Source organism: Cygnus olor, chromosome 7 (genome assembly GCF_009769625.2).
Source record: "Cygnus olor isolate bCygOlo1 chromosome 7, bCygOlo1.pri.v2, whole genome shotgun sequence".
Classification (NCBI taxonomy): Eukaryota; Metazoa; Chordata; class Aves; order Anseriformes; family Anatidae; genus Cygnus; species Cygnus olor.
This window is the reverse complement of record NC_049175.1, coordinates 16,432,772-16,459,440: the sequence shown is the minus strand read 5'-3', so window position 1 is coordinate 16,459,440 and position 26,669 is coordinate 16,432,772. Positions and strand designations below refer to the sequence as shown.

At 44.1% G+C, this 26,669-nt stretch overlaps 1 protein-coding gene across 7 annotated transcripts in view; it reads left to right on the top strand.

Annotated features, from left to right (window-relative positions):
- RNLS (renalase, FAD dependent amine oxidase) overlaps window positions 1-19,497 on the top strand; it is an 84,530-nt gene extending 65,033 nt beyond the window's left edge. For 3 of the 7 annotated variants that reach the window (XM_040563426.1, XM_040563427.1, XM_040563422.1), the window contains 2 exons: window positions 10,110-10,285; window positions 15,363-15,643. In XM_040563426.1, the coding sequence (XP_040419360.1) occupies window positions 10,110-10,285; window positions 15,363-15,515 (329 nt within the window). In that variant the 3' untranslated portion in view covers window positions 15,516-15,643. Of the gene's footprint in view, window positions 1-10,109; window positions 10,286-10,854; window positions 11,267-15,362; window positions 15,644-16,196; window positions 16,545-17,425; window positions 18,134-19,368 lie in introns of those variants that run through there. The other 4 variants (XR_005821459.1, XR_005821460.1, XM_040563423.1 and 1 more) reach the window with 4 other exon arrangements.
- The last annotated feature ends 7,172 nt before the right edge of the window (window positions 19,498-26,669 follow it).

Here is a 26,669-nt window from a genome sequence, read left to right as displayed (position 1 = left end):
AGCAAGAGCAGTCACCAAATGATTCACTTTTCTTCAAACCCATGCACGGCTCTGCTCTTAATGGAAATACACAGACTCAGGCACTCAAACACTATTAGACAACTTGGGCAAGGGGTACTGAACATGAAATTTACTTATTCGTATGGAGTGCTTCAGCCAGACAACTTGAATGTAAAGTTCCTTAAGGTTTGTTTTAGCACATACACAAGTATTTTGCATCTTTTTTTTTTTCTTTCCATGCTTCTGACTGACCTCCAGAACATTTCAATAAGAGGAACGGCAACAACTTTTTTCACTCACTGTTTTTTCAGTGCCATTGCTGATCTTTTAGCACAATGTTCCACTCACTCATCATTACCCCATTCCTCCATTCTTCAACCTTGGTTCATCTGAGGAAGATGATGGTAACAATGAAAATGTCAGTGTTAGCAAGAGAAATCAGAAATGCTCAGACTAAGATTTACATTGGAGTTCAGTGTCCTGGGTGAAGCAGCTGAGCTTTTTTGGGACAGTGATCCTTCCTAAAGAGCCAGCAGCTTAATGCATGAATGTCCCTGTATATTCAGTGGTGTGTATTTCTTATGTGCCTGCCTGCATCCCTCCCTCCATTGCTTCAGTCTTAAGATGAAAATTAGCTTTGCTGCACATCAGATGTGACTGCAGTGCTTATCAGGAGTACATCCTCAGCGTACAGGGTAGTGTGGCACATCCTCAGCAAGATCAGTTTATTACCAGAGGTGGTGAGTTTCAAATGGCTGGGCAGAGTGGCAGGTCTGTAATTCTCCAGAAATACAAGCCCTTTCCCCTGCCTTTCTTCCCTGCAGCACAGAGAGCCCAGGGCTGGCTTTGCAGGATGGCTGCACCTGTCTTTCAGAGGTGGCTGCAGTTTGAGTGCTGCCATCAGTTGGCTTTGTCATGACCCTGACTAGTTCCTTACTGATAGCTGTGGGTGACATCTGTTTTCTTCCCAGTTTATGCAGAGGAATCAGTAACAAAGCTGTTTCTCTGATGCTGCCATTACCAGTGTAATTTGGAGCATTATAAGCCATTACCAGGCCTCTGAGAAGGAAGGCTTTTTGCATCAGCTGAGGATCTCAGCAGCTGATCGTAAAACTGTGTCTCCATCCACAGATGTAATGTGCTCAAAAGTTGCGTAAGGAAGAGCCTACAAGAAGTGTATGTTGAATTCCCTGTGCAGTATGTATGAATATTAAATATTTGTGTGATTGGCTGCTTTAAACACTCCATCAATATTTATAACTGGTCGGGGGAACGGTGGGAATTCTTCAGTATAAATTATTTCAAGCCTCATTTCTGTAATACTGCAGTCTTTGCATCTCTTTACAGTTGAAGGACTAAAGATAGATGACACACAAAAATGGAAGCAGTTCCTTTACTTCTTTTGCATAAGGATTGTGAGGTCATATAATTTAGAGGGAAGATTTATTTTATAGGTTTTCAGGATCAGTGTAATTCCTGAGTATCCTTTTTAAATTTAAAATAAAGATTCCTTTATCTTCTCAGTACCAAAATATGAGTTTGGTAGAGTTAAAGAGTTATTTAGGTTTTTACCCTCATTACATGGCCAATTGCTTTGTAATCCCCTGCCTACCCTGCTTGTTTTTAGAAAACTAATCAGAAACGATCTGTAAGTCTAATGAAATGCTGAATTTCTGAATATAATATATGCTGTTCTTTACAGGAAGTCTTCCAAACTGTGCCTTGCGAATTACAGCAGATTCAGCATGGAGAATAAGTGGCCATACAAACCATGAAAACTGCTAAGGATAACTCAGGAATCTCTCTCTTTTGCAAAACAGCAGTGTGGCATTTTGAAAGGAAATCTCCATCTCTCTTGCTTATTTTCTAGGTGTGCTGAAATTATTCACTATTCTTTTTTCATTTTGGTTCTGGTTTTATGAGGCTTGCGTGTAGACTTCTCTTCCGTCAGAGAAACTCATCCTGCTGGTCCTTCCCAGGGAGCAGGGATACCACTCCGGCCTGTCTGGAGGAGCCCAGCTTGTCTGCTGCTCTCTGCACTGACCAACAATATTTCCATGCACTTTTTCACAGCCTAGCTTTTAGGGTTTGTTTGACACGGCAGTGATAAAACCCTTTCCCTTCCCCTCATGTTATATAGAATCAGAATGGATTTTGGATAGCAAAGCACATCCCCCCAGGCAAATTAAAAATTCCTTAGGGGCAGGAAGCAAACAAGTTTTGTTTTTTATTGATATCTGTTCTGACTAGGTTTTGCGTCACTGGGCAGGAACATGAGAAAAATACTTGACACTGTTCCTCTAGGAAGGAAGAAAGCATTCCTGTGGAAGATGTGTGCCTATCGCATCCATACACAGATCTTTTCTGCAGACTAGGTTGTAGACCGACATCTGTAGATCCCCTAGGAAGGAGCAATGTGCTGTTCATGCCAGTGCTGGAAGAGTTCCCAGCCATTCAGCTGAGCCCTGGAACTGTAGCAATACAGTATGACTTTGAAGCTGGCCCTGTTTTCAGCAAGAGGTTGGGCTAGAGACCTCCAGAGGTCCCTCCCTACCTAAATCCTTTGGTTCTGAGGCAGACTGTTCTGGTGATTATTTACTGAACATACCAATACATTAACTGGGATGCAAGTCCAACCAACTGCAGCACATGCTGCCTCACACTCTCAAGTGTGCTTTGGTCCCAGGCTACCCCAACCACTTCTAGGCATGAGGCTGGACAGCCTCTCGGAGTGCCCCGTCCTTGGCACCTTGCTGGATACTGAGAGCAGCTGTGTCCATTATGGTTCAGGGTTTCTTGCTTCAAAGTCTTTTAGCTCAGTAGCTGTGAGACATGCTCCCTGATGGCCTGCAGACATGATTTTCACTCCTGGAATTTTGTTGTTTGGACAAATGCAGTTGGCTTCTGCTTTCTTAGGAGATGGCAAGAGAAGTGGTATCTGCTGCTCTCTGTCTGTGCCAAGTCTCCACTGGTGGTCTCAAGGGCAGGCAGATGCTTCTCAAGTTACCTTCTACCATTAAAATAGTCCCAGGAGCACCGTGCTCTGCCCTCTTCCTGAAGCCTTGAAATCCATGTTACCCACTGAATCCTCCCCTACTGTGGTTGCTTATTGACCCATCACACTCCCAGAACAATATACATAGCTGTGCTGACCATTTGCCAAGTGGATCCTACAACTTTCAGGCTGTGAGAATGTTCTCTAAGCTAAAGAAACATTCAGCTTCAGGCCTCTGTTGATCCCAGGGATCACAGCTAATTGCACTATATCTCTAAAATGTCTTTTGAATTTAGGGACTCTGAACCCTGACTTAGGCATGGATTCACCAAGTACACAGCACAGAAGTAGCTTTTGTATTTTGCAAGGGAGAAGATTTTGGTGGACAACATAATCCACGTTGGGTTTTCTCTGAGAAGTTGTGTGGCTTTGTTTTATTGGGATGTTTATGTTTTGTTTTGTTTTGTTTTTCTCAGCAAACTTTTAATCTGTGTCCCTTTTAATCTTAAACCCCTTCCTTCCCTGACACTGATGGTAAGGAGGACATGGCCACTGCAGGAGCTGTCTTGATGCCCTTAATATCACGTGAATGTTTCCCAGGGCAGAACAAGGTCTCTGTGGGAGGACTTGGCACCACAGGCTATTCGTATTGTCACCATCCTGCAGTACAGAGTGAGTGCAGGGACTTGGCCCACAAGTCTTTTATCCTATCATAATAGTGACAGCTATGCTTCTAGCCTGAGCAGCTTTGCTGAGCAGCTTCACCCAGGATACTGTGCTCTTCCATCTTATCTGCATTAACTGTGTTATTCAAATCTAGAAGCCACCTTTCTAACCCCAGATGTTCTTGACCCACAAGCCACAAGCACTGTGGTGGGGGAGTGGCACTGGGCTCTGTTTTCTGTCCTCTTCTCCAGAGCATCTTTTATTAGCCCCAATATTTTTCTGGATGATTATACTCCTAGCAGGCTTAATACTGCATAAATTCTCTCTGTCAGCAGTCGGTTCTTCTTTTTCTTTCCATAGCCTTTGTTTTCTCCAGCTGGGAATTGATGAAGAGTGTGGAGACAGTCCAGAAATATCAAGAAGCTGATGGCCTTCCTCTCCTGCTTGCTAGCCAAACAAATACCCATCCCCTCATCTCCAGGTTGTGGAGGAACACCAGCTTCCCTCAGAGAGTTCAAAACAGACAGACTGCTAGTGCTTAATTCACTGTTACAACTGGCTGAAATGCAGTGGGTGATGAGCTTTAATTTCTTTCATGCTTCCTGTCCTTGACACCCCTTCCAGATAGCTGATACGTCCTCTACCTGTGGCAGTTTGTACTTCACACTACTACATGTTGGTGCCCTTCCTCATCTGGTTTCAGAGATTTCACAGTCCCACCAGGCTCAACAATCTTCTACTCCCTGGTTGCTTAGGGCCATGTCGAGGTGAGTCAGAGCTGTCCCTCAGGATGGAGACCCCACGCTGCCTGGGGCCAGGGAAGTCCCACTCACACGGGGAAGTGCTGCTTCCTCATGTCCTGTTGGATTTTCTCTTGTTGCAGTTGTGCCCATAGGCTCATGTCCTTTTGCTTTGGACTTTTAAAGAAAGTCTGTCTCTGTCTTCTCTGTAACCTTTAGAATGTGGAAGATGCAGATAGATCCTCACTTTTCAATTCCTCACTTATTTGTTCATCTCCTTTCTTTTCTTTTCTTTTCTTTTCTTTTCTTTTCTTTTCTTTTCTTTTCTTTTCTTTTCTTTTCTTTTCTTTTCTTTTCTTTTCTTTTCTTTTCTTTTCTTTTCAATTCATCCCTTCTCCTTTTCCATGGATATGGTTTCAGACTTGCTAAGAGGAGAAAATACTGCTAGTCAGGCTGATAGTGCAGCTGTATTTTGGTCACAAGTGCTTCAGTGTCTCCCCTAATGTCTTTGACTTCTGGGGGACTGGTGGAGCTTCATACTTTGACTTTGAGACAAAAAAAAAGAGAGTTGTTCTTCATTCCTACTACTCTGTTCAGCCCTGCAAGCTGCTCAGAATGACTGCAGGTAGGCTGTGATGGCAACCAAAACGAGGTGGCCAAGATATCCCAAGGAGGAAGGTTTTGTTAAATCTGGATCCCACATCAGAGGCTGGCTCTGCCCCTCTCCTCATCCCCATGAGCCAGCAGCTTCAGAATCTGCAAGTTCCATACAGCCCCAGCATTGCTGCGGGGCCAGGCAGGGACGTAGTCACTTCTGTGACAACTTCACTGTCACAGACAGGATGCTGGCTGGATAGGGCAATATGCCAAAGATCACACAGTGCTTTTCTGTTTACATGGAAGCATGAAAGTGTTTATCCTTATGTTCTTCACTTTTCATCTCTTGGTGTTGGTCCTGTGTGATGCAGCAGAGCAAAAGAAATTCACGCTGAAAAGAAGAAAACCAACACCAAAACAAAGTAAAACCTGTAGTATTTGCGCTCCATCTTCCACATGCCATAGGGAAGAGTAGAGTCTGAACTTGGGGCACAAGTCACTGCAGCTGCACGAGATGTTGCCAGCACTCCCCTCCCTGACTGCGACCTCAGGGGGGTCTGTGCAAGTAAAGTCCCTTTCCTCCTGCTGTGAGCGAGTGGAGGCACGCCAGAGTGGCTGGGGCAGGCGCACACCCCGTTGGGCTGACCGTGCAGCAGACGAAGGAGCACCAGGCACAAGCTTGCTGCAGCTGAGTTTTTGATGGGATCCCTCAGCAACTCCGGATGGCGAGGACTCTGCCAACACTGGCTGAAGAGCTGCTTGCTAGTTAAGTAGGCATAAGCTCCAGCCAACTCTGCTGTCTCACTCTCGCTCTGATCTACCCAGTGTCTTATGCCTTCCACCACATCAACTGATCGGATTAATTGCCGTGCAGCTGGGATGAGAGGGGGGAGAACTGGGAGCAGATGAAAGCTTTTATGCTGCTTCCATTTGCCTTCAGATCATTACCCCTCACTTTGCTGAGAGTTCTCTGGCTTGCTACATCTCGCATGCTACTTCATCATCTGCTAGCATGGCCATAGACTGCTCGCATCTTGCCACAAATAAAGAAAATTAAAATCTCATGGAAAAGTCCTGCCAGAAACCTTGGTTTTTTAACTAGCTGTTGCAGCCTGATCTAAACACACTGGGAAGAAAGTGCCAGTTTTACTCCTGCGACAGATGAACAGTCATTCATACCTGATGTGAGAGCTCTAAGGTATCAAAGCTGAGATACCCCCATGGCTTTCAGGGAAAAATCTATTTTAAACTTTTCTGTTGGCCAGCATTTTTGTAGGAAAAAAAAAAAAAAGAAAAAAAGGAAAGAAAGAAAAGGGCTTGAGGCTAAACTTGATCCCTGCAGTCTGCGTATTTCAATACTGGAAGGCTGTGACTCAGTGGCCTCTGGAAGCTCTCCAAGTTATGAGTAGCTTGAAGGAGGAATTAAAAACTCAGCGAACTGCCTGTTCTCCTGAAACTTGTTTTGTACATGCTATGGAAGAGATGAGAGATTTGGAAGAAGCAGGCCCTGTCCAAGAATCATTGGCTACAACAAGTCACAGCAAGCAATGAATATTTATGTTATTAAAATGCTTAGACATCTTTTAATGAGCCTTTTTACCAAGTTCGCGTGGAAGAATTTGCCAAATACCATGTGCACTCTAATAAATCCCAAGGTACCCCATAGGCTTCCCCACTTGGTCTTCTGTCCCTGACAGTCTCTGCGTAGAAATGTCAGATTTAGAATACCTGTTTTCCATCTGAAAATGAGAAGGACAGACTGAGTAGCATTCCCGTGGATTTTCCAGACATTTGGAAAAGCTGATGTGAACAGAAGTATGTCCTGTTCTAGCCTACGAAACCAGGCTTGGGGGCGGCAGGAGGAATCTCTGGAAGACGAGCCTAAGGCTGGATGTTAGACTCAGGCAATCAGTTCATCAGAGCTTGGGGAAGAAGATGCTTTCTTTGGTTGAGTCTCTGTTTCTAGGCAAGGGTAGACCTTGTTTCACTATACAGTCTTAGTCCCCAGATCTGCTCTGCCTCATCCCAAATCCGTCTCATGTGGAGATCATGGGCCTTTTCACCCCCGATGGCTAAGACTTATTTAAGTTATTTTTTCTGTTAAGATAGGAAACAAACTAAAAGTCTCTGGACGCTTCAGGAAACCACCCAGGAAAAGAGATGCAGTACTTGCTGAAAGTAGAGCCTGTAAGCCGAATTGAGGAAGTGATCTGCTTTTTCAAGTGCCTCACTTGGAAAAAGAGAATGTTAAGAAAAGGCAGCACCATGGCTTGGTGCTTTCAGATGTGGCCTCACAGTGCGTTCCTGACCACAACCAGGAAACAGCTCCCTACCCATTTTTCCACATTTTCCCAGTTCTCAAGAGTAAGCATTGGCTGAGCCAGCCCACCCAAGAAAGAGACTCAATGAAGGGATCCTTCCAGTTGAAGCGAAAGCCATCACTTTCATTCAAGCTGTGATGCTGGGACTTGGTCCTGCTGTGCCTCAGTAGTGTAATCTGAAATGATCAGCCCAAAGTTTTCCAGAGAAGGAAATTTATGTTGCTTTTAAAAGCTGGAATATGCTGTCTTCTTGAAGGAGGAGGCCTGTATATCCTCACTGACAAATTAAACATAAAGATTTTGATCAAGCCTGATATGCAATGGCCAGAACTGGTTGGAAAGTGTTCAACTGCCTCTTCCCATGTGGATTCGTTGGTCAGAAAATGCTCATTTGCTGAAACAAGTATATTTTCTAAGAATATGTGGTAGTTCAAACAAAGGTTTAGCTGGAAAAGGCTTTCTGCTTTCCAAAGGAGGGTGTTTCTGGTTAGTGGGGTGAGAGGGAATCACTTAATTTAACTACCAGCTTTGTGAATTCAGTCCCTCAGCTGAAATACAGCAGAATCCGGGTCATGCCCTTGCTTCTCCAAATGCACCTGGCTCATTCAAAGTGGAACAGTCCCAGCAGGAAGGACTAACACAAGGATCTGCTGGGTCTTCATAGTGCCTTGGCACAGGGAAATCACCAAGCCTTAAAATCCCGTATTATAGGGAAATTCTCTTATTGGCTGTCCTCATGCCCTTGTGTTATTTTCATTCGATTTTATTGGTGGAAAGATAGATGATTTGACATGTTTTTAAATATCAAGGAGTTTCGACTAGAGGAAGACACATGCAGTCATGGCCATGACTGACATCATGTTCCCACTCTGCTCACAGTGCAGGAGGTATCTGTCTGGATCTTATAAAGGAGATCCATGAAAACGGGAAGATACAGGGACTGTAGCATGAATGAGCAAGTCTGCAAGGTGACAAGCCAACACTCTGGTGTGGACAGAAGTAGCTCCCTACAGAGAACCCATAAACTACCTACCCCAGCAATAACAAAGCTATTGCTAATCCCAGCTATCTCCAGGTCTGCTGGGATTAGCAATAGCACTTGAACTGCCTTTGCTTCCTCCCTCTGTGCTGCAGCTAGGTGTATTTTTAAGGGAGAAATTACTTTCTTTGACTTTTGCTCACTTGCACGTATTTGCCCGAGGAGAGAAGTTGTGTTGAAGCTTTAATGCTCCCCAAAACTTGCATGTAGACATGCTTGCTTGTAGACCACATGCTGATGTCCTGGAAGTTGCTAGAGCAACAAAACTAAAATTGGGTTCATGTGGGCAGGCCAAGAGGAAGCACTATTTTATCAAGCCAACCTGCCCTGGCTTCTGTTTCCCCTCTCCCCATCCCTGAAAGTAAAGTATTAGCTTTATTGTAGCCTTTCAACTATGTAAATTGTGTTGCATGGCCAATATGCAACCAATTATGGAGTGAGCAGATGTTTTTCACAATAATGCAGCAAACACTTCTTTTTTTTTGTCCTTTGCCTTAAGGATCATTTTCATCTCCTGATGATTCCATGTGCACGACTCTAGTATGTCTGTCTTGTAGAGATTGTCCCATTAAAGGTGTCTGAGATAATTTCTTCATTGTTGTTCATGAAAGGTTGCTTCCTCTGTGTCCTGGTAACTGCAGATATATCTAGCTGCTGTTTACAAGATACTTTCTGTATGACTTGATTGTGCTGAGTGGCAAAAGAGATGATGCTGGCATTTGCCCCATGTAATGCCTTGGTCTCCTGCAGCATTGTTGTCCTCACCTGCTGGTCCTGATTGCTCCCATGACCTGCAGCAGACCCAAGAGGAGTAAGGCATGGGGCAAGAGCAGAGCACACAGGGGAACGGGTCATGCACAAGCGGTGGACTGTACCAACAGGCTTTCAGTTGTTTATGCATTGGCTCCATCACAAAGCTTAATTGCAGGCAGGTTGGAAGTCTCCTGGTGAAAATTGAGTTGTGTGGCTGCTGCTGGCTGGTAGGGAGTAGAGCAGGAAAGTGGGCAGCGACATGGCAGCACTCAGAGCATGGCGCACCTTCTCCTGCCCATTTGCACCCTTTTAAAGGAAATGTTTAAAAAATCAAAATTCTGAGTTAAAATTTCAAATCGTCATTTTGGAGTTTCATTTTCATCTCAAAACAAAACAAAACAAAACATCATCCAGTGCCTTAATTTGTTGCTGAGTTTCAAGCCCGGTTTACAGCAGGAGTCCGGTGGCACTTTGTTTGCCAGACTGGTTTGAAGCCAGGCCAGGATTTGGCCAGCTTGCCAGCTGGATCTCCCGAGTTCTTGGCAGCCATTTCATGGTACTTGCAAGGGCATACAGTCATGCTGACTCTCTGTCCTGTTGTCACTGTCTCTTCCTTGCCACCCTGATGTCTTTTAAGCCTTTGTGCCAATGTCAGACCTCTGGGGGAAAGGAAGAGTTTGCTTCCAGTGTATTCACTTCATACACTGCTTCCTCCAGCTGCTAGCTGTGGGGTGTGGGAGTACCTTGGGGTTCCTCTAGGAACATACAGGATTACTGCAATGAGAAAACCACTGCAAATTCTTCAAAAAGCCTGGATTTCTTCGTTGTACTTCTCGTGAACAGCTTGTGTTGTTATTCCTTGTGTTTTTGCAGCTGGAAGAACAGGGTGGTGCTGCAGATTCTTAGTGACTTCTAGGCTAGAGGCACAATGGGCAGTATCAAGGGAAGGCAAATATTAATGAGTAATCTTTCAAAAGTATCTTTCTTCTTTATTCCAGAGTCTCCTGAAATTGGACCTTCAGTTGTAGTTCATACAACTGTGACATTTGGGAGTGAGCACCTGGATTCAGACCCTGCAGAGGTACAGCAGTTAATTCTCAGCCACCTGGAAAGCGTTGTGCCATCCCTGCCCAAACCAGCTAGTGTCAAGTGTCAGAAATGGAGATACTCACAGGTAACCCATGGGCGAACAAGCGGCTGGGAGGGTGCCACTTGGGTAATGCCGTAGTACAGACTTAGAGGGCATCACAAGAAACAGGAGATCCTACAATCCAGTGGTTTTCATCCTCAGGGAGCAAGAAGAAAGAATATAGTCATTCGATATCCTTATTGCATTCCTCCACGTAGCCTTGAGCAGCATTCAAGGCTGGCCAGGTACAGCCAGACCATTTCTAGTAATCTTTTCACATAGTGGACCTGGCTTAGTGTTTGGTTATGCAACACTCCTGATAAATAGGAATGGGAGCAGTGCACAGGAAGGAAGTAAATCCCACATGCTTCGCTGGGATTTTTGTTGGTATTTAAAAATATGACTAAGTCTGTCTCTTCTGCATCCGAAAGTATGTGATATTATTAGCAAAATTCCCACCCTACCACAGAGTAGCAGAAGTTCTTGTGTTTGGACATACTCCAAATTTGTTATTATTTTATTTGGCCCAGTTCAATTTAACAGTATGCTATACAATAAGTATTCTAAAGTAAACTACCTAAGGGTAATAATAGCAAAATGTTTATATTTTACAGACTTCTCTTAAAAATCCAAGGAAATTGTTGGCAATTTCCTCAAGTATTGGAGTGTATCTACATGTTTACCCAAAGCCTCTTAAGTTAAATTACACTGGTGAAATTGAATGTGGAAGTTGATGCAAAATATTTACGTAAAGCAGTTCCCTAAAAATTTTTCATTTTATGAAGTCTGGAAAAGTTACTCTAGATGACTGCTGTGAAGTCTGCTCATACCCCTTGATCTGCGTCCAATCTAAGAACCTGGTCTCATTAGCACAAAGTTTATTTTTCTGTGAGTTAGGTATTGGTAGTTTGCAAATCACTTCTCAGTACATAGTATTTGTTATCAGTTGACGTATAAAGATGATCTTAATGTATAATGTGATGTTTTAGATTCCTCATATTAAAATAATATTTCATCAAAGACCTATGCTTCCTGAATCATAGCAAATTAATTTCTTTCCTTATGGTCAGAGAACATTTATTATAAATTTATACCTATTGCTTCATCTTTTAGAGGTAGTTGGAACAGGAATGAAATCTTATTTTCCACAATTGCTTCAAATTTGTCATCTTTCTAAATCATGCATCCTGGTTCCCCTATTTAAAAATTAGATTCAGACATCATATTACTGGACAATTATCTGTTATTTTCTCAAAGACCAAAACACTGTACAACTTACAGTTCTTCCCACTTTCTTCTGCCATTGTTGCCTACTATACTATGCTGCTACTAATCAAAATCACCTATTTCAGCATCTGCTTGTGTTTTATGTCTGTGTTACAGGAAGAATTATCACCAATCTTTAACTCGGTGGGTGAATGTGGGCATACCTTAGGTTGCAAATAAGTTAGCGTAGGTCAGATCAGTTATCTCAACAAGAGATCTCTATCGCCAGATGGGGACCCTATAAAATAATCCCTGCCTAAATTAAATATCTGAGACAGAGCTCCCTTTTTCTCTTAAAGCTATCTGTACTTTCAATTATAATAAGATGTTGCCACGGAAGCAAAGGGAACTGATAAGATGGGTGCATCTTTCCCCTGACTCCTTCAGACTGGATTTATCCTGCTTGTTAATTAAATCCATCTGTAGCATCCTTCACATCGCCAAACACAATCCTGGGATTAAAGCACAGACATTACAATTATCCATGGCAGATGAGGGATTAGGACTTCCAAACTTCTACTGACACTACTTAGCAGCACAGCTGCAATTCTGTATCCCCTGCTTTAATTGCACTAAGACACTATTAGCATTCAGAGCCAGCAGCTTTCCAGCCACCATGTTCCTTTGACAGAGTCACTTTATAAGTGAGATTGGCAGAACACTGAATCACAGAAATTGGACCTCTTTAGAGAAGACCTTCAAAAGGATCTCTTCAGGTCTCTAGTCCAACCTTTTGCTCAAAGCAGAATTGTTGGCAACACTGGATCAAGCTCCACCGTAGCTTTGTCTAGCTGAGCCTTGAAGTCTTCCAAGGTTGGAGATGGAACAGGCTGGGCCATGTAGCTGAAGGTAATTTGGAATTCATTTTGGACAGCACCTTTAGAGGAACGCGAAGAAGGGACAGAATCAGTCCTCTTCCCAGTCACTCTATCTATGATTACTCCTATATTACTATTATTGTATAATATTACTATATTGAGCATAGTCTTGCCACACAGGCAAAGAGATGCAGTCTGAGATGTGAAAGTATCGATCCTTTGATCAATATGACAAATCAGAAACTGTTTAGTACAGCCAGCATTGAAAAAGCATTGGGTATTAAAGGCGGAAGAACACTCTAGAAGCCTTTTTCTGCTAAACCTTTCTTCATTGTTTGTGCTCTGTGCCCTCGATCTATTAGAAAATTGTAGGCATAAATTAGCTGCTGATGTAAAGTTAGAGAAAGAAGATCTCTTGCCAGAATGACAGTACACAGCTAGACTCCTCCATCAACTTGAGTAATAGATGAATGAATGGATCACAACTGGCTACAAATTCATTTCAGGTACTTTCATCCTTTAAAGAAGATGCTAACACTCTGGTAACACACAGTACAGCCAGTAACATAAATGTGGGTGTTTGGCAGATGATGTGTTCTTGGAAAAGTCAACTAGAAGCATGGCAGTGGCTAGAATTCAGCCCCCTGCTACTTTCAGTTCCTGTAATGCTGCGTGTCTTCCTTGTCCATGTTTGTGACCCTCCTGCTGCTGGGAGGATGGATCCATTCTGCTGGCTTCTTGTTCCCCTGCGTTTATGGCTGTCTGGGAATTTTTGGTTAGACTTGGTTAGACTCAGTGTCTGCTGTTGGCAATGTACACCTGTGCATTACGTCTCACATTTCCTCTCTACATATGCATATGTGTGCAGGCTAAAACTAATACTTTTTTAGTGAGAATCATTTTTGGTACTGCACTGATCTCCATGGCAGCTCTCAGGCTATGGGTCTTTTTCTTGCCAATGGTAATCTGCATGTGAGTCAATGGAAAAATCGCCTGGGCTCAACAAGATATCTTGGACTCCAGATCTCGTTCACTGGAGCTAATGCTTGGACAATGGGACACAGTAACGGTTTACTGCACAGGAATCCAAAACATATCTTTGGACCAAAAATAAGGAAGAAAATAAAGGAGTGATGGAAAGAAAATTGCATTCTCCATATCATGCTATATGATCTCTGTGGTTTGATCTCTGTTTCTACTCTATTGTTATGCTTCTTTTTTCCCTCTCTCTCTGTCATTCTAGATATTTTTCTTCTATTTCAACATTTCATCCTTATGGATCTTGTTTTGTCATTCCTTTTGTCATAATTCCCACCTTCCTCCCCTTATCACTACATTGTCAAGCTCTCCATCATCTTCTCATCCTTTTTTTTCTCTGACTGACCCTGCTTTGGTGTCATGCTTACCAGTGCTGCTCCTGCTACTTACCTCCTTTCTGAGATACATCAGTGCTGCTCTAGGATGTACTGACTTGGTACAATGTGGACATTTGGTCTTTGTACATAGGTTTGAAACAGTTGAGAACGGCATGTGACACAGCAAAGCATGGTTAAAACACAAGTGCTTTGTGCGTTTACTCTGCTGTTTGACACACATTGAAATTTGTCATAAAGTACAATACTGAAAAGAGATCTTTTCTCCATGAGTTAGATGTAGCTTCAGGTTAATAGATATTGGTAAAGTGAAGTCTGTTAAATTTTAGAAAAGCCACTCCACAAATACAAGTTTAATCAAGGGTATAGTGCCTGGAATATTATTTTTTAAATAAATACGGTTCATGCATTGAGAATGACATTAAATATTTATCAAAGCAAGCTTGTTCAGAACTTGTCATCATGTTATTTACAAAATGTTGATTGTATCTCTGGTGATATCTAAAAAGCTTTTGTGCTACTCTACTCTGATAAAAGAGGAGATCAGCGCAGGAGAGCTAGAGTCCACGTGGGTAGTCCCAAGATGTATGCATGGAGCACAGACAGGTCATCATGACAGTCATTCCTCTGAAGTCCACCTCACTTCCCATCTGGGAAGGTCATCTGGTCAAGCTGATTGCGTTGCAGGCTCTCTCAGAAATGGCAGGCTCCTCTTCCTTCTCCAGCCCTGCCATCCCACCCGACGGATCTCAGAAGAACCAACAGAGAGTAAATACATAGGGAAAAGGAACAGAGGCAGATTATGTGAGTCTCTGTTGGCTTATCTGTGGTTCATTGTTACTGACCTGCTGTCCATTAAGTCATGGCATGGCATCACAGTGATCCTAAATCAAGAGAGCTCCCTGGGATAATATAAAAATCCACTGGCTTTTCTGTGCTGCTGTGTCATGAGTGGTGGCTCTTGTAGGACCACAAGATTTGGCCCACGTGCTTGGCCGGATTTCCAACGTGGTGCTGTTAGTGCCTGGTTCCTGTGCTTGCCCTTTTTGTGAGTTTAGAGAGCATAGGACTTGGTTTATTTGGATTAAATATCTTAGCTGTATTAACAGTTGCACATTTTCCTGCAGCTGTATTCTCAGATGATGAAGGACAGCAAAACCCCGGTTAGTTCAACTTGAGAGAAAGCAAATAAAGCCAACATCTATAGAAACATAGTAGTCAAATTCCCCAGAATTTCTGTTTACTCAGTGTATTGATTTTATGTGTACTAACAACAGTTCAGGCCATGAGGCCAGCAGGTCAAGATCTTGGTCAAGAGTGGAATTGATTGATAAGTCGGAAGTAACCATCATTCCTTTTGGCTTAGAGATCTCCACTCCTCCTCTGTCCAGGATCAGGCTTTATTTCTTCTACAACAGATTGAGAATAAGACGGGACAGGGCTGTAAAATTTCCATATGCAGGAAAGCTTTATTCTAATTATTTAAATCCACAAGATAAATATTTTACTACAGCACTTCGATTGTTAATGCTAGAAACTAAGATCTGGATGGAAGGAGTGCTTCATATGAAGGCTCGTTTCTCTGTAATACTGTTCTTTCTGGCATGGAATTCAGGTAAATAAAATAACTTTCTTTTCCATCTCCTATATGCTTTTCTTTTTCAGGTTACAAAATCTGTGCCCAATTGTCCGGGACACATGATTCTTCATACTCAGCCTCTCCTGATTTGTGGGGGCGATGGATTTACTTGTTCCAACTTTGATGGCTGCATAGATTCTGCCATGAGTCTTGCAGAGGCTGTGAAGTCTCATTTATAACAATTTCAGTTATCTGCTAAACATAGTGTAGATTTATGATGGATTTAACTATGACGGATTGCATTCTAGTTTAGTATTAACACCACTAGCCTCTATCTTGCAGAAATTAATAAAGTAATAGAGGAAGATTTATTGGTATATTGTAATAATTCTTGGAATGGAACTTAATTGAATTTTCTAGGATCTGTGCTTTATGAGTGGTTACTTTGCTTGAAATCTCCAGTCAGAGCCACTAAGTTCCAGCAGCCTTGTCAGATCTCCTGATGCTTTTACAGCATACGAAAATTATGTCAAGGAAAAGAGCCCAACCTAAAGGAGCATAAAAACCCATGGAGCTACAAAGTTCACAGCTGTTCTGAGTATTTGGAGCTCTGGACATGACAAGAAGGAACACGTGTGATTGATCGCAGAGGTGTCATAGACACGTGGTCATTTCTGTCAGTGCAGATCAGCAGTGGTCACAGGTGTGGCCATGGTGAATCAGTGATGGGGCATGCCTTGCTATGCTTCTCAAGTTGGATGGCCTACACAAAGTCTAACAACATCTACTCAAAGTCTATTTCTCCAAGTATGGGAAACTTTAAGTGAGGGATTGTAGTTCTCTGCCACCCAGCTCTCTTAACCTACAGTGTTCTGGAGCCCCGTTTGCAGGGTGGTGGAAGAGCTCATTTATTTCAACAGCTTGATGCTGCTGCTGGAAATGATGTGCCACTGAAACGATGGTACCTGTGTTGGCTGTGGTCCAAGCAACATCAGCCCAGCAGTGCTGGAAGAAGAAAGGATGGAGAAAAGGTGAAATAGACACTGTCCATGTTTCTAATGCTCTCATAGAAATAGGGCTGCTGTACCAAAGGCATCTTGGGACTTACCTTGACATCTGGACCGTAACACGAGTTTAACACAGTAAAGCATGCCAGCCAAGAAAAGAGATGCACTTTAAATAGTTCAGTATTTGCCAGGTTGGAGAGTCACTAGTGTATTACGGCTCTCTGCTGCCTTGCATGAGGAGCAGCTTTTTCCTCCCTCCAGGTGAGTGAGCAGTCAGGTAGGAGCAGCCAAGGTGGAAGGTGGGTTAGCTGCTTTCTCTGGCAAAGGAGGAGGAGGAGGGGAGGTAATTGACGTGTATTCCATGGCAGCATGTTAATAAGAAAACTGCGGACATTTCTGGCTTAGAGTTAAATCATTGCCTCCATAAAAACTCACTTAAAGTAAACAGTCGGTTTGAAAGCAAGGTGAATTCTGGAAGCTCTATACTTTTTTTTTTTTTACTTTTTTTTTACTTTTTTTTTTTTTACTTTTTTTTACTTTTTTTTTTTTTACTTTTTTTTGTGAAACTGATGTAGAAATACGGGGGCAGATCTAGGGAAGTACATAAATACACGTGTGAATGAATGAACAAGGAATTTGATTTGAAATCCTAAAATAATAAACAGCAAGTATAATTGTGTTGAAAATACTATCTGTCACAGTTTCAAGTATTTCTAAGCTGCAAAACAGTGTTTCTGGGAAATTAATTTTGAAAGTGCTTAAAATTAACAAATCATTTATTCTAAATTTGATTTTAACTTGCCCTTCCTCATCGGTCATGCGTCACAAGTTCAGCACCTCTCTGTACTCCAGCACTAAAATTATCAAAATATTATTTACAGCAGGTAAAATTTTAACCCTGCATCCACTAAAGAAGTACAGTTAAGCCTCTCTTTCTTAAATCCTCACATTTCACAAAAATCTAACATCCTGCATTCTTGGCAACTGAACACAGTAGTTTACTGCTGCATATGACCATTTCTAATAGAGTATTTTAAGTGACACCAAAGTTTAAGGTTTAAGTTAATTTTAAAAATATCTTTGAAGGATATTTCATGACACCACCAGCTGGTTTCATTGATTTATTTCTTCTTTCCTTGCAGAACCCAAATTTAAAACTACATTTTATTATTGTGTAGGCATCAATCAGCTCCAAACCCTTAGGTTTCCATCACTGCGTGTTGCTCAGAAACAGGAAAGAGTGGTGAGCATTTATGTGCACAAATTTTTTACAAGAACACATGAACTCCTGTCTTGCAAGGATGAAGGTAGCCAAGAAGAGCCACATGGTCATGGAATAAATCTAATCTGGTGAGGAATTTAGTATTGGCTTGATCTAGTGAGAGCTCAGAAGCAACCAAAGTCCAAGCTGAAGCAGTTTGATTTTGCAGTGCTGGAAAACCTTAATTAATGAACCATAGCTCACTAAGGATGGCATACAAAACCAACCAAGCCACATTTTTGCAGATTTGCTCCTCAGCTTCCATCCAGGCCTAGGCATCCTCCAGGAATTGGTTGCCAAAGGAAAAACATTTATTCTGTGGTACTGGAACATACAAGAGGGTTTACCACTGGGTACACAGTTCCTCTGGAAGGTGCCACCATGACAGTGGGGCCAGCTGTTGCTGGTGGTGATGATGGTGATGGTTTGTGGGGACCCATCCCGCCAATATCCTTTCATCCAAGCCTTAATACACAGAGATTTTGCATTAAACCACACTAAACTTGCACTTCCTTCCCCTCCTTCAATTTTGAATGGAATTGAGCCAAACTACTGAAAATCCAAATAAAGATCAATCCTGAAAAGTGTGTGACATGCAGAAAACAGAAAATAAGCCATCTTTGACCCAATGCTGCATTGTTCCTCTAGCTGCCTCATAAAGAGGCATGCTTCAAGGAGTAATGATGCATTCACAGTGCTCTGGTAAAAGAGGCGGACTTAAATACCACAAATGGTAGATAAGTGGAGATGTTTCTGACCGCATCCTTTCAGCAATCTTACAGCTTTGGTCATTATTAGACTTCAAAATACCCAATAATAAACAAATCACAGATTCAGAGATTTTAAGGCCAGAATCCTGACTGAACTTGAATCAAGATGAGCAGCAAAGGCTAATTGCTCCCAGCATTCCCAATAGCGTGCCAATCTATCAAAACGTATCCTTCCAGTAGCCCAAATACTTCAGCTGAATTAAAGGATTTCAGCTTTATTGTCTTCCTCATCACAGGGAAAGACTGGGTCATAAATGCTTGAAGCCTTTTAACTCACAGTTGCTTTAAGTTCCACCCAGCGAACATCACTTGGCTGAGCCCACCAGTGCCACAAAGCCTGTCCCCAAAAAGTGGTGTTAATGGCATGCTTAAAGAGCTTCCATTGCTCCCAGCTTTACACCTGCAGTTCCAGCAAGGACGGATCTGCTTGTCTGGTGTCCCATGAGTGGGTAGATGATGGGAGCAGATAGCCCCCACCATAGGAGTTGTGGTGGGAAGAGGTGAGCCTTGGGGGCAAAATATTCAGCTCTAGGCTGGGCTAGTTCTCAGGTGAGAAGCTGTGGATGCGTTCAGTAGCCCAAACCTGTAAGCCCCTTCTGAAGACCTCCTGAAGGACAGGACTCTGCCATGGCCAGTGGACATGTCCCCACACCTTGCTCACTGCAGGGGCAACTCTATCCCAGCTGCTCTGTGCAGGGCTGCCTCTGCCAGGCTGAAAAGTAAATGTCTTCTTGTGACTGTGCCTGCACCTAACAGAGGTGGCTGTTAGTTAGAATAATTCTCCCAGATCTGTAAAACACACTGCGCACCCCTGGGGAAGATATAAAGATGCAGTGATGGATGCAGTCTGTAGGAACATAGCCCATTTCTAAAAAGAGCTAGGAAGAGGTGATAGGTGCCCGGCTCCTCGGTTCACAAACTGCATGTCTCTAATGAACCAGGCTGTATTTTTTGTGCAAGCGTATGAAAATAAATTGAGGTTGACTTAGGATTTTTTTGGTTGGTTGTTTTAGTTGTTGTTTCTTTGTGGTTTTTGTTGTTTTATTTTTAAAAGGTGACTGCAGATGGGAGGCACTTCCCAGATGAACATACCTGGTGGGTTCCCATAGCGCTGAGCTGTGAAACATCCCTTCAGCCAAAGCCACTGGAGCAAGACCTGCTTTCGCAGAGGCCAGGATTTGCTCATGGTCTTCCTGCCCTTGGGATATTTTGCTTGGCTGTTCCATGCTGCAAAATGCAGCACAACCAGGAGGCTGATGCAGGGGTCAGGAGCCCTGGAGCTCTCGGTGGGACAAGGGCACTTTCTGAGCTGACAAGTGAGCGCGTTGATCCGGCATGCCAAGATTCTGCGGGGACAGAGATGATTTTTTGCCTCTAATCCACGCTCCAGCTTGGACATGCTGTTTGTAAGCTGCTTTGCAAGGCAGAGCTGAAACCCCCAAATCCCAGAGCCGCCTGCTGCCACTCCGCCTGTCTCACCACATGGCCTCAGTATGAGCCGCGTCAAGATTTTGCTTAAATGATACTTAGGTTGCACCTTCCAGGCCAGGTGGTGGTGATACTGCTGGTGTGTTTCCCAGTGCAGCCACAGGACACCAAATGGGTCCTTGCCAAGCATGACCCCCATGAGGGCAGCTTGGGATGCAGCCATTGCAGGACAGAACTCTGAATCCAGCCCAAGGTGGGTCCGGATTTCATTTCAGAAAGGGCTGAGAAATGTTCCTCACATGGAAGAAAATAAATGGAAACCCAGCAAGGATAAGCCTCGTGCATTGAGCAACTTGTGGCTTTCACCCTCCTCTCTGATGGCTCCAAAGATCTGGGGGATCCGGTGGAGCTGCGCAGGCGAGCATCACTTGGGCATGTGTGTGCCTGCTCGCACCCTGGCTGTGGGAAAGTGAGCCTGTTCCCTGCTGTGCTGGCCACCGAGCACCCCGCCAGTCACGAGGACGCTGCGGTAAACCACAGCTCAGTTTGAAATTATCTTTTCGGCACAGGGTTCCTGCCAAACCGAATGGCACCTCCTCCCTCACCTGTGCCAGTGCCGAAACATCCTTCCTTTCTCAGCACTATCGCCGCTCAGATCTCTCCTCCAGGAGATCACACACGTCAAGATCTTTAAAGCAAAGCACGCTTTGCTGCAAGGGCTGAGGTCTCGTTTCCCTGGTGCATTTTGGGTCGTGGGATTGATGCTCACAGCACATGCATGGAGCTCTGCAAATTTGGCCATCCTCTGCCTTTTTCAGCCCAAAAAAAAGAAGTGCTGACAAGTGATGATCAGCACCAGAATATAGGTCACAGCCTCTGCCCTGGCAGATGCTTTCCTCACTGCGGCAGAGGGGAAGGGGATGAGATCAGCCCTCCTCATTCACCAGCTTGTCAGTGCACAGAAAATCCCAGCCCAGCTCCCCAAAACCTGGTGAAACGTAGACTCTCAGTTTGCCACTGGGTGAGCGGTAAATGTGTGTGTGGCTGTTCCCCATTGCAGAAGAAACTGGGTCTCACTGAGTTTCGTCACTGGTACAAAGAGATCTACTGCAGGATTTTTGTTCTCAAGCTACTCGCAGATGTGTTAAAGGCTGTGCATTCTAAGTGCTATTTCTACAGAGCTGGTGGAGCAGCTGTGGTCCAAAACACAGCGTGTCAGCACCCTGCACCCTTTCTGTCTCTCTTAGCACACCTGGGCACTGCAAAGCCTGCTCTCCTTTTATGTAAAAGAGTTTTGGAGATCGGCTTGGGAAAGTGAACCACAAAGGACTGGAGCAGGTATAAACAAAACCCTTAATGTATCATGATCCAGGATTTAAGGCAGTGTCCCCTGGCTGGAGGATTTGGGGGGGGGCGGGGGGGGCGGGGGAGAGGTTGTAGAATGTAACAGCTCTGGGTTAGGGAGAAAATCAGGTTTTCTAACCAGAACTTGGCTGGAGGTGACTTCCAGATGTTTTGCCATGCAAAAGGGCTCCTTGCACTTGCATCTCCAGGACCATGTGCTGCAAACAGTGACAACAAATGCAAGGGACCTGTCTGCTCCCTGCGCCCCTCCTGCGCTGCAAAGGTACCTGCCCCCCACCCCGTTCACCCCGAGTGGAGGTGCATGGCTGCATACAGGAGGGACCGTGACTTACCAGTGTTGTTGCTGGCATCGCAGTGCCGTGGCTAGCCAGCAAGATGAAGCCAGGTGGGCCTCATCCTGCAAGGCCCATGCTATGGCGGTGCATGCATCCATCCCCCCAGGAGCCAAACCCCCTTCCTCCCAGTCACTGGTACTGTTAAACACCAGGGTGTTCAGCCTCGTCTGCTCTCACAGTCCTGGGGGCAGCTGCCATGCTTTGGGACCAAACAATTAGCAAAGAGCTACAAGTTGAAGGGTTTTGTTTGCTAGCAGTTGTAGGAAAGTAATCCATGTCTTATATTTCTTTTCTTTCCTCAAAGACATCTAAGAATACCTGTTTCTCATGGTACTTCTCCTCTTGCTCTACTTGCCTGCAAGTATTACTTTTTAATTTGGTCTATGAAAATGATTCATTCCTGCATGGGTAATTTAAAAAAGAAAAAAAAAAAAAGAAAAAAAAAGCATGATTTGTTGCTTTGGTTTTCCCTGGAGGTCCTATTTGTAGATGAAAACCCCCAGCAGCATGCACTGATGCAGCATAAACACAAAGGACTTGGTGGTGGAGCGTGGTGCTCCACCTGGCCTTAGCACAATGAGTGACTTTTGAAGGAATATGATACTTAGCTCATGTACTAGTGAGAAAAGCAGAGACGGGACACTGGATGGCATGCCCAGATTTTCCACATCCCTTGGTGAGTACAGATGAGCAAAACATACATCCAAAACCCAAGGGTATTAAACAAATCCCCACTAGGAGAGTGACCAGAGGGTTAATTTTGGCTCTCTGTCACTCACTTTATTCTTTGAATAATGAAATCAGTTGTTCTGTAGTCTCTTGAAGGGCTAAACCTAGTTTTCTTGCAGAACAATGTGCGCTGAGCTCTCGATATGAATGCACTTATGGTGAACTTTGAGCTACACATCTGCTATAAAGAAGTAGCTCTTATTCCCAGTTGACCATTGCTAGCAAAAGAGCCAGGCTCCATCTATGCCTTAGTGCATTTTTGTTAGCTGCGTTTAAGCCCAACAAGCGGAGCAGATGGGTAAAAACTGTTTGCAAACCTCATTGAAATGCACTGGCAAACTTATCTTCTGCCAGGTGAACCAGAGGTGAGCTCTGTGAAAGAGGAATCTGCGAACAGCAAAGCTCCGTAAATCCAAGCATCGGCTTCCCTGGCCAGCCGCAGCTGCGGGGAGGCTGTGTGAGGAATTTCCTTGGGCTGTGTTAGCTCCATGTCTCTGGATTGGTGAATAGGGCCAGCTTCTGGAAGCCACATTTCCCTTCTGGATTTACTCCCTTGTGGGCGCTGTGTTTTCTGTCTCCTTCCCAAAACCCTGCTTGGACCCATCCAGAGTGGGGTGGTCAGCAGGGCTTTTCTCTCCCCAACCAGTCCACACGTTCTGGGTTGATTTTTGGTGGTTTGTGATAAAAACAGTCCTGCGGACATCCTTCAGGGCAGCCAGCTTGCACACTCAAAATCCCTTGCTCCTAGGATGAAGGATGCCCAGGATGAGAAGGTGTTTCCACCTCCCAACATCAATGTCTCCCAACGCCAACCAAGTGAGGACAGCAAACAAAACATACTTGAACCAGAACACACTAAGGGCTAAGACAGCCTGCAGGTATTTCTTGCATTACGAAAAGCCACAGAAGGGAAACTGGGAGTCTAACCCATTACACGTGTGAATTGTTCTTAATCTACTTAGGCTGCTACTTCCAGGTGATGCTGTTTGTGCTCTGCCCACCCGTGCAAACCCCAAATTGCATCCATCTCTTTCACTCTGCGGCACTCCAGATGCAGTTTGGAGGGTGACTCAGAGCACCCTGACCCATGGCATGGGTCCTGCCCCACTTGGCCAACCCAGACCCAGAAATGAAGGAGGTAACGGGCATCTGTCCATTAATTGCTATATTGCAGTATTTCATCTAATTCCACCTTGGTGGTGGCCACGTTGACAGCAGCGTGTAGGCTGTTGAAATAAAACCACAGAGAAGTGTCACTTCTCGGGCACTGCTGAGACTTCAGGTGCCACACTCCTCTTTATTTGTGATTTATAAAAAAGCAAAAACATTGACATTAGGGAAAGGCATAAAAAGGCATCCAGATGCATCGACCCAGCTGAAGTATAAGGCGGACCAGGCAGCTGCAGGGGCTCTGGCAGTCCCACACTCTGTGAAGGCATCCTGCGGGATGGAGCCAGCCTCCAAAGGAGTAGGAAGGAGCTGTATTTTCGGGAGGTGGGGTGGGGGAGAGCTGCTATTCTAGCAGTTTCTCTGTACCCAAAGCCCTTTATCTTTATAAACCAGAAAAAGTAGGACAAGGGTGTAGGAAGGAGGTTCAAATGGCAAAAGCTGGAGGTGATCTGCATGATGTCATCTCACTGGAGACAGTAGTTCCCAAAGGGACGTGTCATTTGTTAGCAGCATTGATGGCATCTTCTAAACCATCACTAATCTTATACACCTGGTGGTAAACATCGGAGAGAGGCACATTGTGGGTCCCGGTGGTGTACTTTGTCCTTAATAGCCGATGTACAATTTTTTTGGCTTGTAATTAGATTCAGTAGCTCCCTTCCCTCCTTCTTGAAAAATGAAATGCAACCCAGTCCAGCAGCCTGGGGTAAAACTGTCTGATAACGCACCTGAATACATCCTGGATGGAGAAAAGTGTAACTGTCAGCAAGCAAGCAGAGCTCACATGTATACCACCCCAGAGTTGTTCGTATTGACAGTGCATGTAGGGATGGAGCAATAACTGCAAAGGAAAAATCCTTCCATCCTGCTGATAGATACCATGTGTGTCAGTTTGAAGTCTTTCTTCCAGACATCTCAGCCAGCCATGCGTGCAGAGCTGAGCCCTTTCTTTTGGAAGCTGTGTGCTTTATCCTTTTTATGTTGTTCATCACTGGGCAAAACAATCCCTCTCTCCAGCCCAGAGGTCTCTCAGGAGCCATACGTGCAACAGCCACAAAGGTGGCTGTCAGTAGCACCTTTAATAATGGCAGTGTGCCATTATTGCTACTGTTATTACTATTATCACTATTAGTAGTAACAATAACAGTGGAGTAATTACTATTAACGACTGTTGATAATTGCATCATGGCCAGTGTATCAGTGTGGTTGACCCAACAGGTGGATAATCCACAGGAACCAAAACAGCTAACACTGATGGGTCAGCGAGGACCTCACATGCATATCGTTTAGCATCACCAGAGATGTAGTGTATATTTGAGGTGATTCCTCTCACCTGAAGAAGCCTAGCTCCATAGCCCAGTAAGCTTCTACCTTCCACCTTATGAGTTGAACCCCTTCCTGATGACTTTGGTCATCTAAACCCGCTATGGAGAAACAAGAAGGGTTGAAACCTTCCCTAACCTGCTGAACAAGGCTCCTACTGGCCTATATGTCTCCGCCAGGTTACTTATGTTGCAAAGGTCCTTCCTAGGACTAGCATGGGTTCATCTGGGTGGGATCCATCTACAAGCGTACTACTGGTTTCCACTTACCAAGGCTTTCCACTGTAACTGCACTGCTAGGTGAAATGCTTACAATCAGAAAGAAGGAAGCATCTTCAATTGCTGGGATAATAGAAGGCCTTCCAGGAACTTCAGTAGTCTCAGGACAGTTCTCCAAAAAGATCCAGTAACTTCTTCACTGCCAAGTAGCACTCAGAATTGCCACCCATCTTCTCCACCACAAGATGATCTATGGCTTTTGCCTCGCTTTTGGACAAGGTCAGATGTTTATTTCACTAAGCTAATTCCTTGCAAGACAACGTCGTTCGCTGTCTTCTCCCTCCTGACTTGTAGGACTCATTTAACCAGAAAACATTCAGTCATCTTCTTCCTTTCTCTAGCTGCTCTCTTGCGTGGACAGGACTCCTCACAAGACTGGGAAAGCCACATGAAATGAAATGAAATGAAATGAAATATGGCCACAGTACCCCCTGTTGCTCTTTCAGATCACAGCTGCAAGACAATCAACCTGTAAAATGAAAAGGAACATTTAAAACAGAAGTGAAGACAAGCTCAGGTGGACAATTTACAAAGCAACCTCACTCAGGGCTAACTTTGGATTTAGCCCTGATCTGACCAGGAGCTGGACTTGAGACCTCCATAGGTCCCATCTAGAGTAAATCTACCTGTCATACTATGAAAGCATTGCTTACCCTAATCTTAACCCTAATCCTAACAAAATGTAGTATGCTTAAGAGAGGACCAGGAGAGCTTGCCCAGCATAAACTCTCCCTGCTTCATCAGCATCATGCCATGCTGCCCTCCCTTCTCATTCTTGTCTGCTATAACTTGCAAATATCTGAGAAAGACAAAGAGCAACTCAATGTGTGTCTTTAGTTTTTCATAATATACACTATTGGGTAAAAAGCTGGATAAGGCAGCACGTAAAGCAAATTAGTGTAAGAGGTAGGGTACATTAGCATTTGATAATTATTATTGCAGATTTCATTGATGATGTTTTACTAGTGTGCTTTTTACCTTCCCAATCTTCTGTACTGCTCTGAGCTGGTACCCGGGTACTGCTTTACCTGTGGAACATGCCACTTTGCTGCTCTCTGGCCTCAAATCCGCAAGCTGACGTGTGGATAAGCAGCCACATGACTGGACAACCAGAGTGGTCCAGCTCTCACAATTTACCTAAATAAGAATTTTTACCTTAAACATCACTTCTCTGACTCAAACCAGTTCCTGTCAGTATATTAAGTGCTATACAAATCAGTTATTTGGAGAACACATTGAAATTACAGAGTTAGCGATGCTAAGCCATAGACATGCTAATAAGCTATGCTAAGATGAGACATTTCAAGTCAAGAAAGACTATTATGTCATACAATTTCTCACACCATCTCATAAACTTTAGCATAAAACCAGGCAAATCCTGCTGCTTCTTCCTTCTTGTCATTTATATTTGCAGTTCCTTGTTGGTCAGGCAAGCATTTTGTCCAGTATAGAGGCTGTCTCATTAAAAATTGTTTTCAAGTCTCATTTTGACCCTCATCCTCTCAGTTTTGCTCTTCTTGACGCTGGGGACACCTCCATCCCATCAACATCCATCAGGGCCTGTGTGGGACATGTGCCTAGCTGAGGTCTTCCAAAACTGGTCTGTGAACATATACCACCAAGGACCCCGTACCATCCACTGACCTAAATTTGATCTTGTTGAGGGGAAGTCAGTGAAGAGTCTAGAAACATAGGGCTTACTTCTCTGTGCTAGGAGCCATCAATTC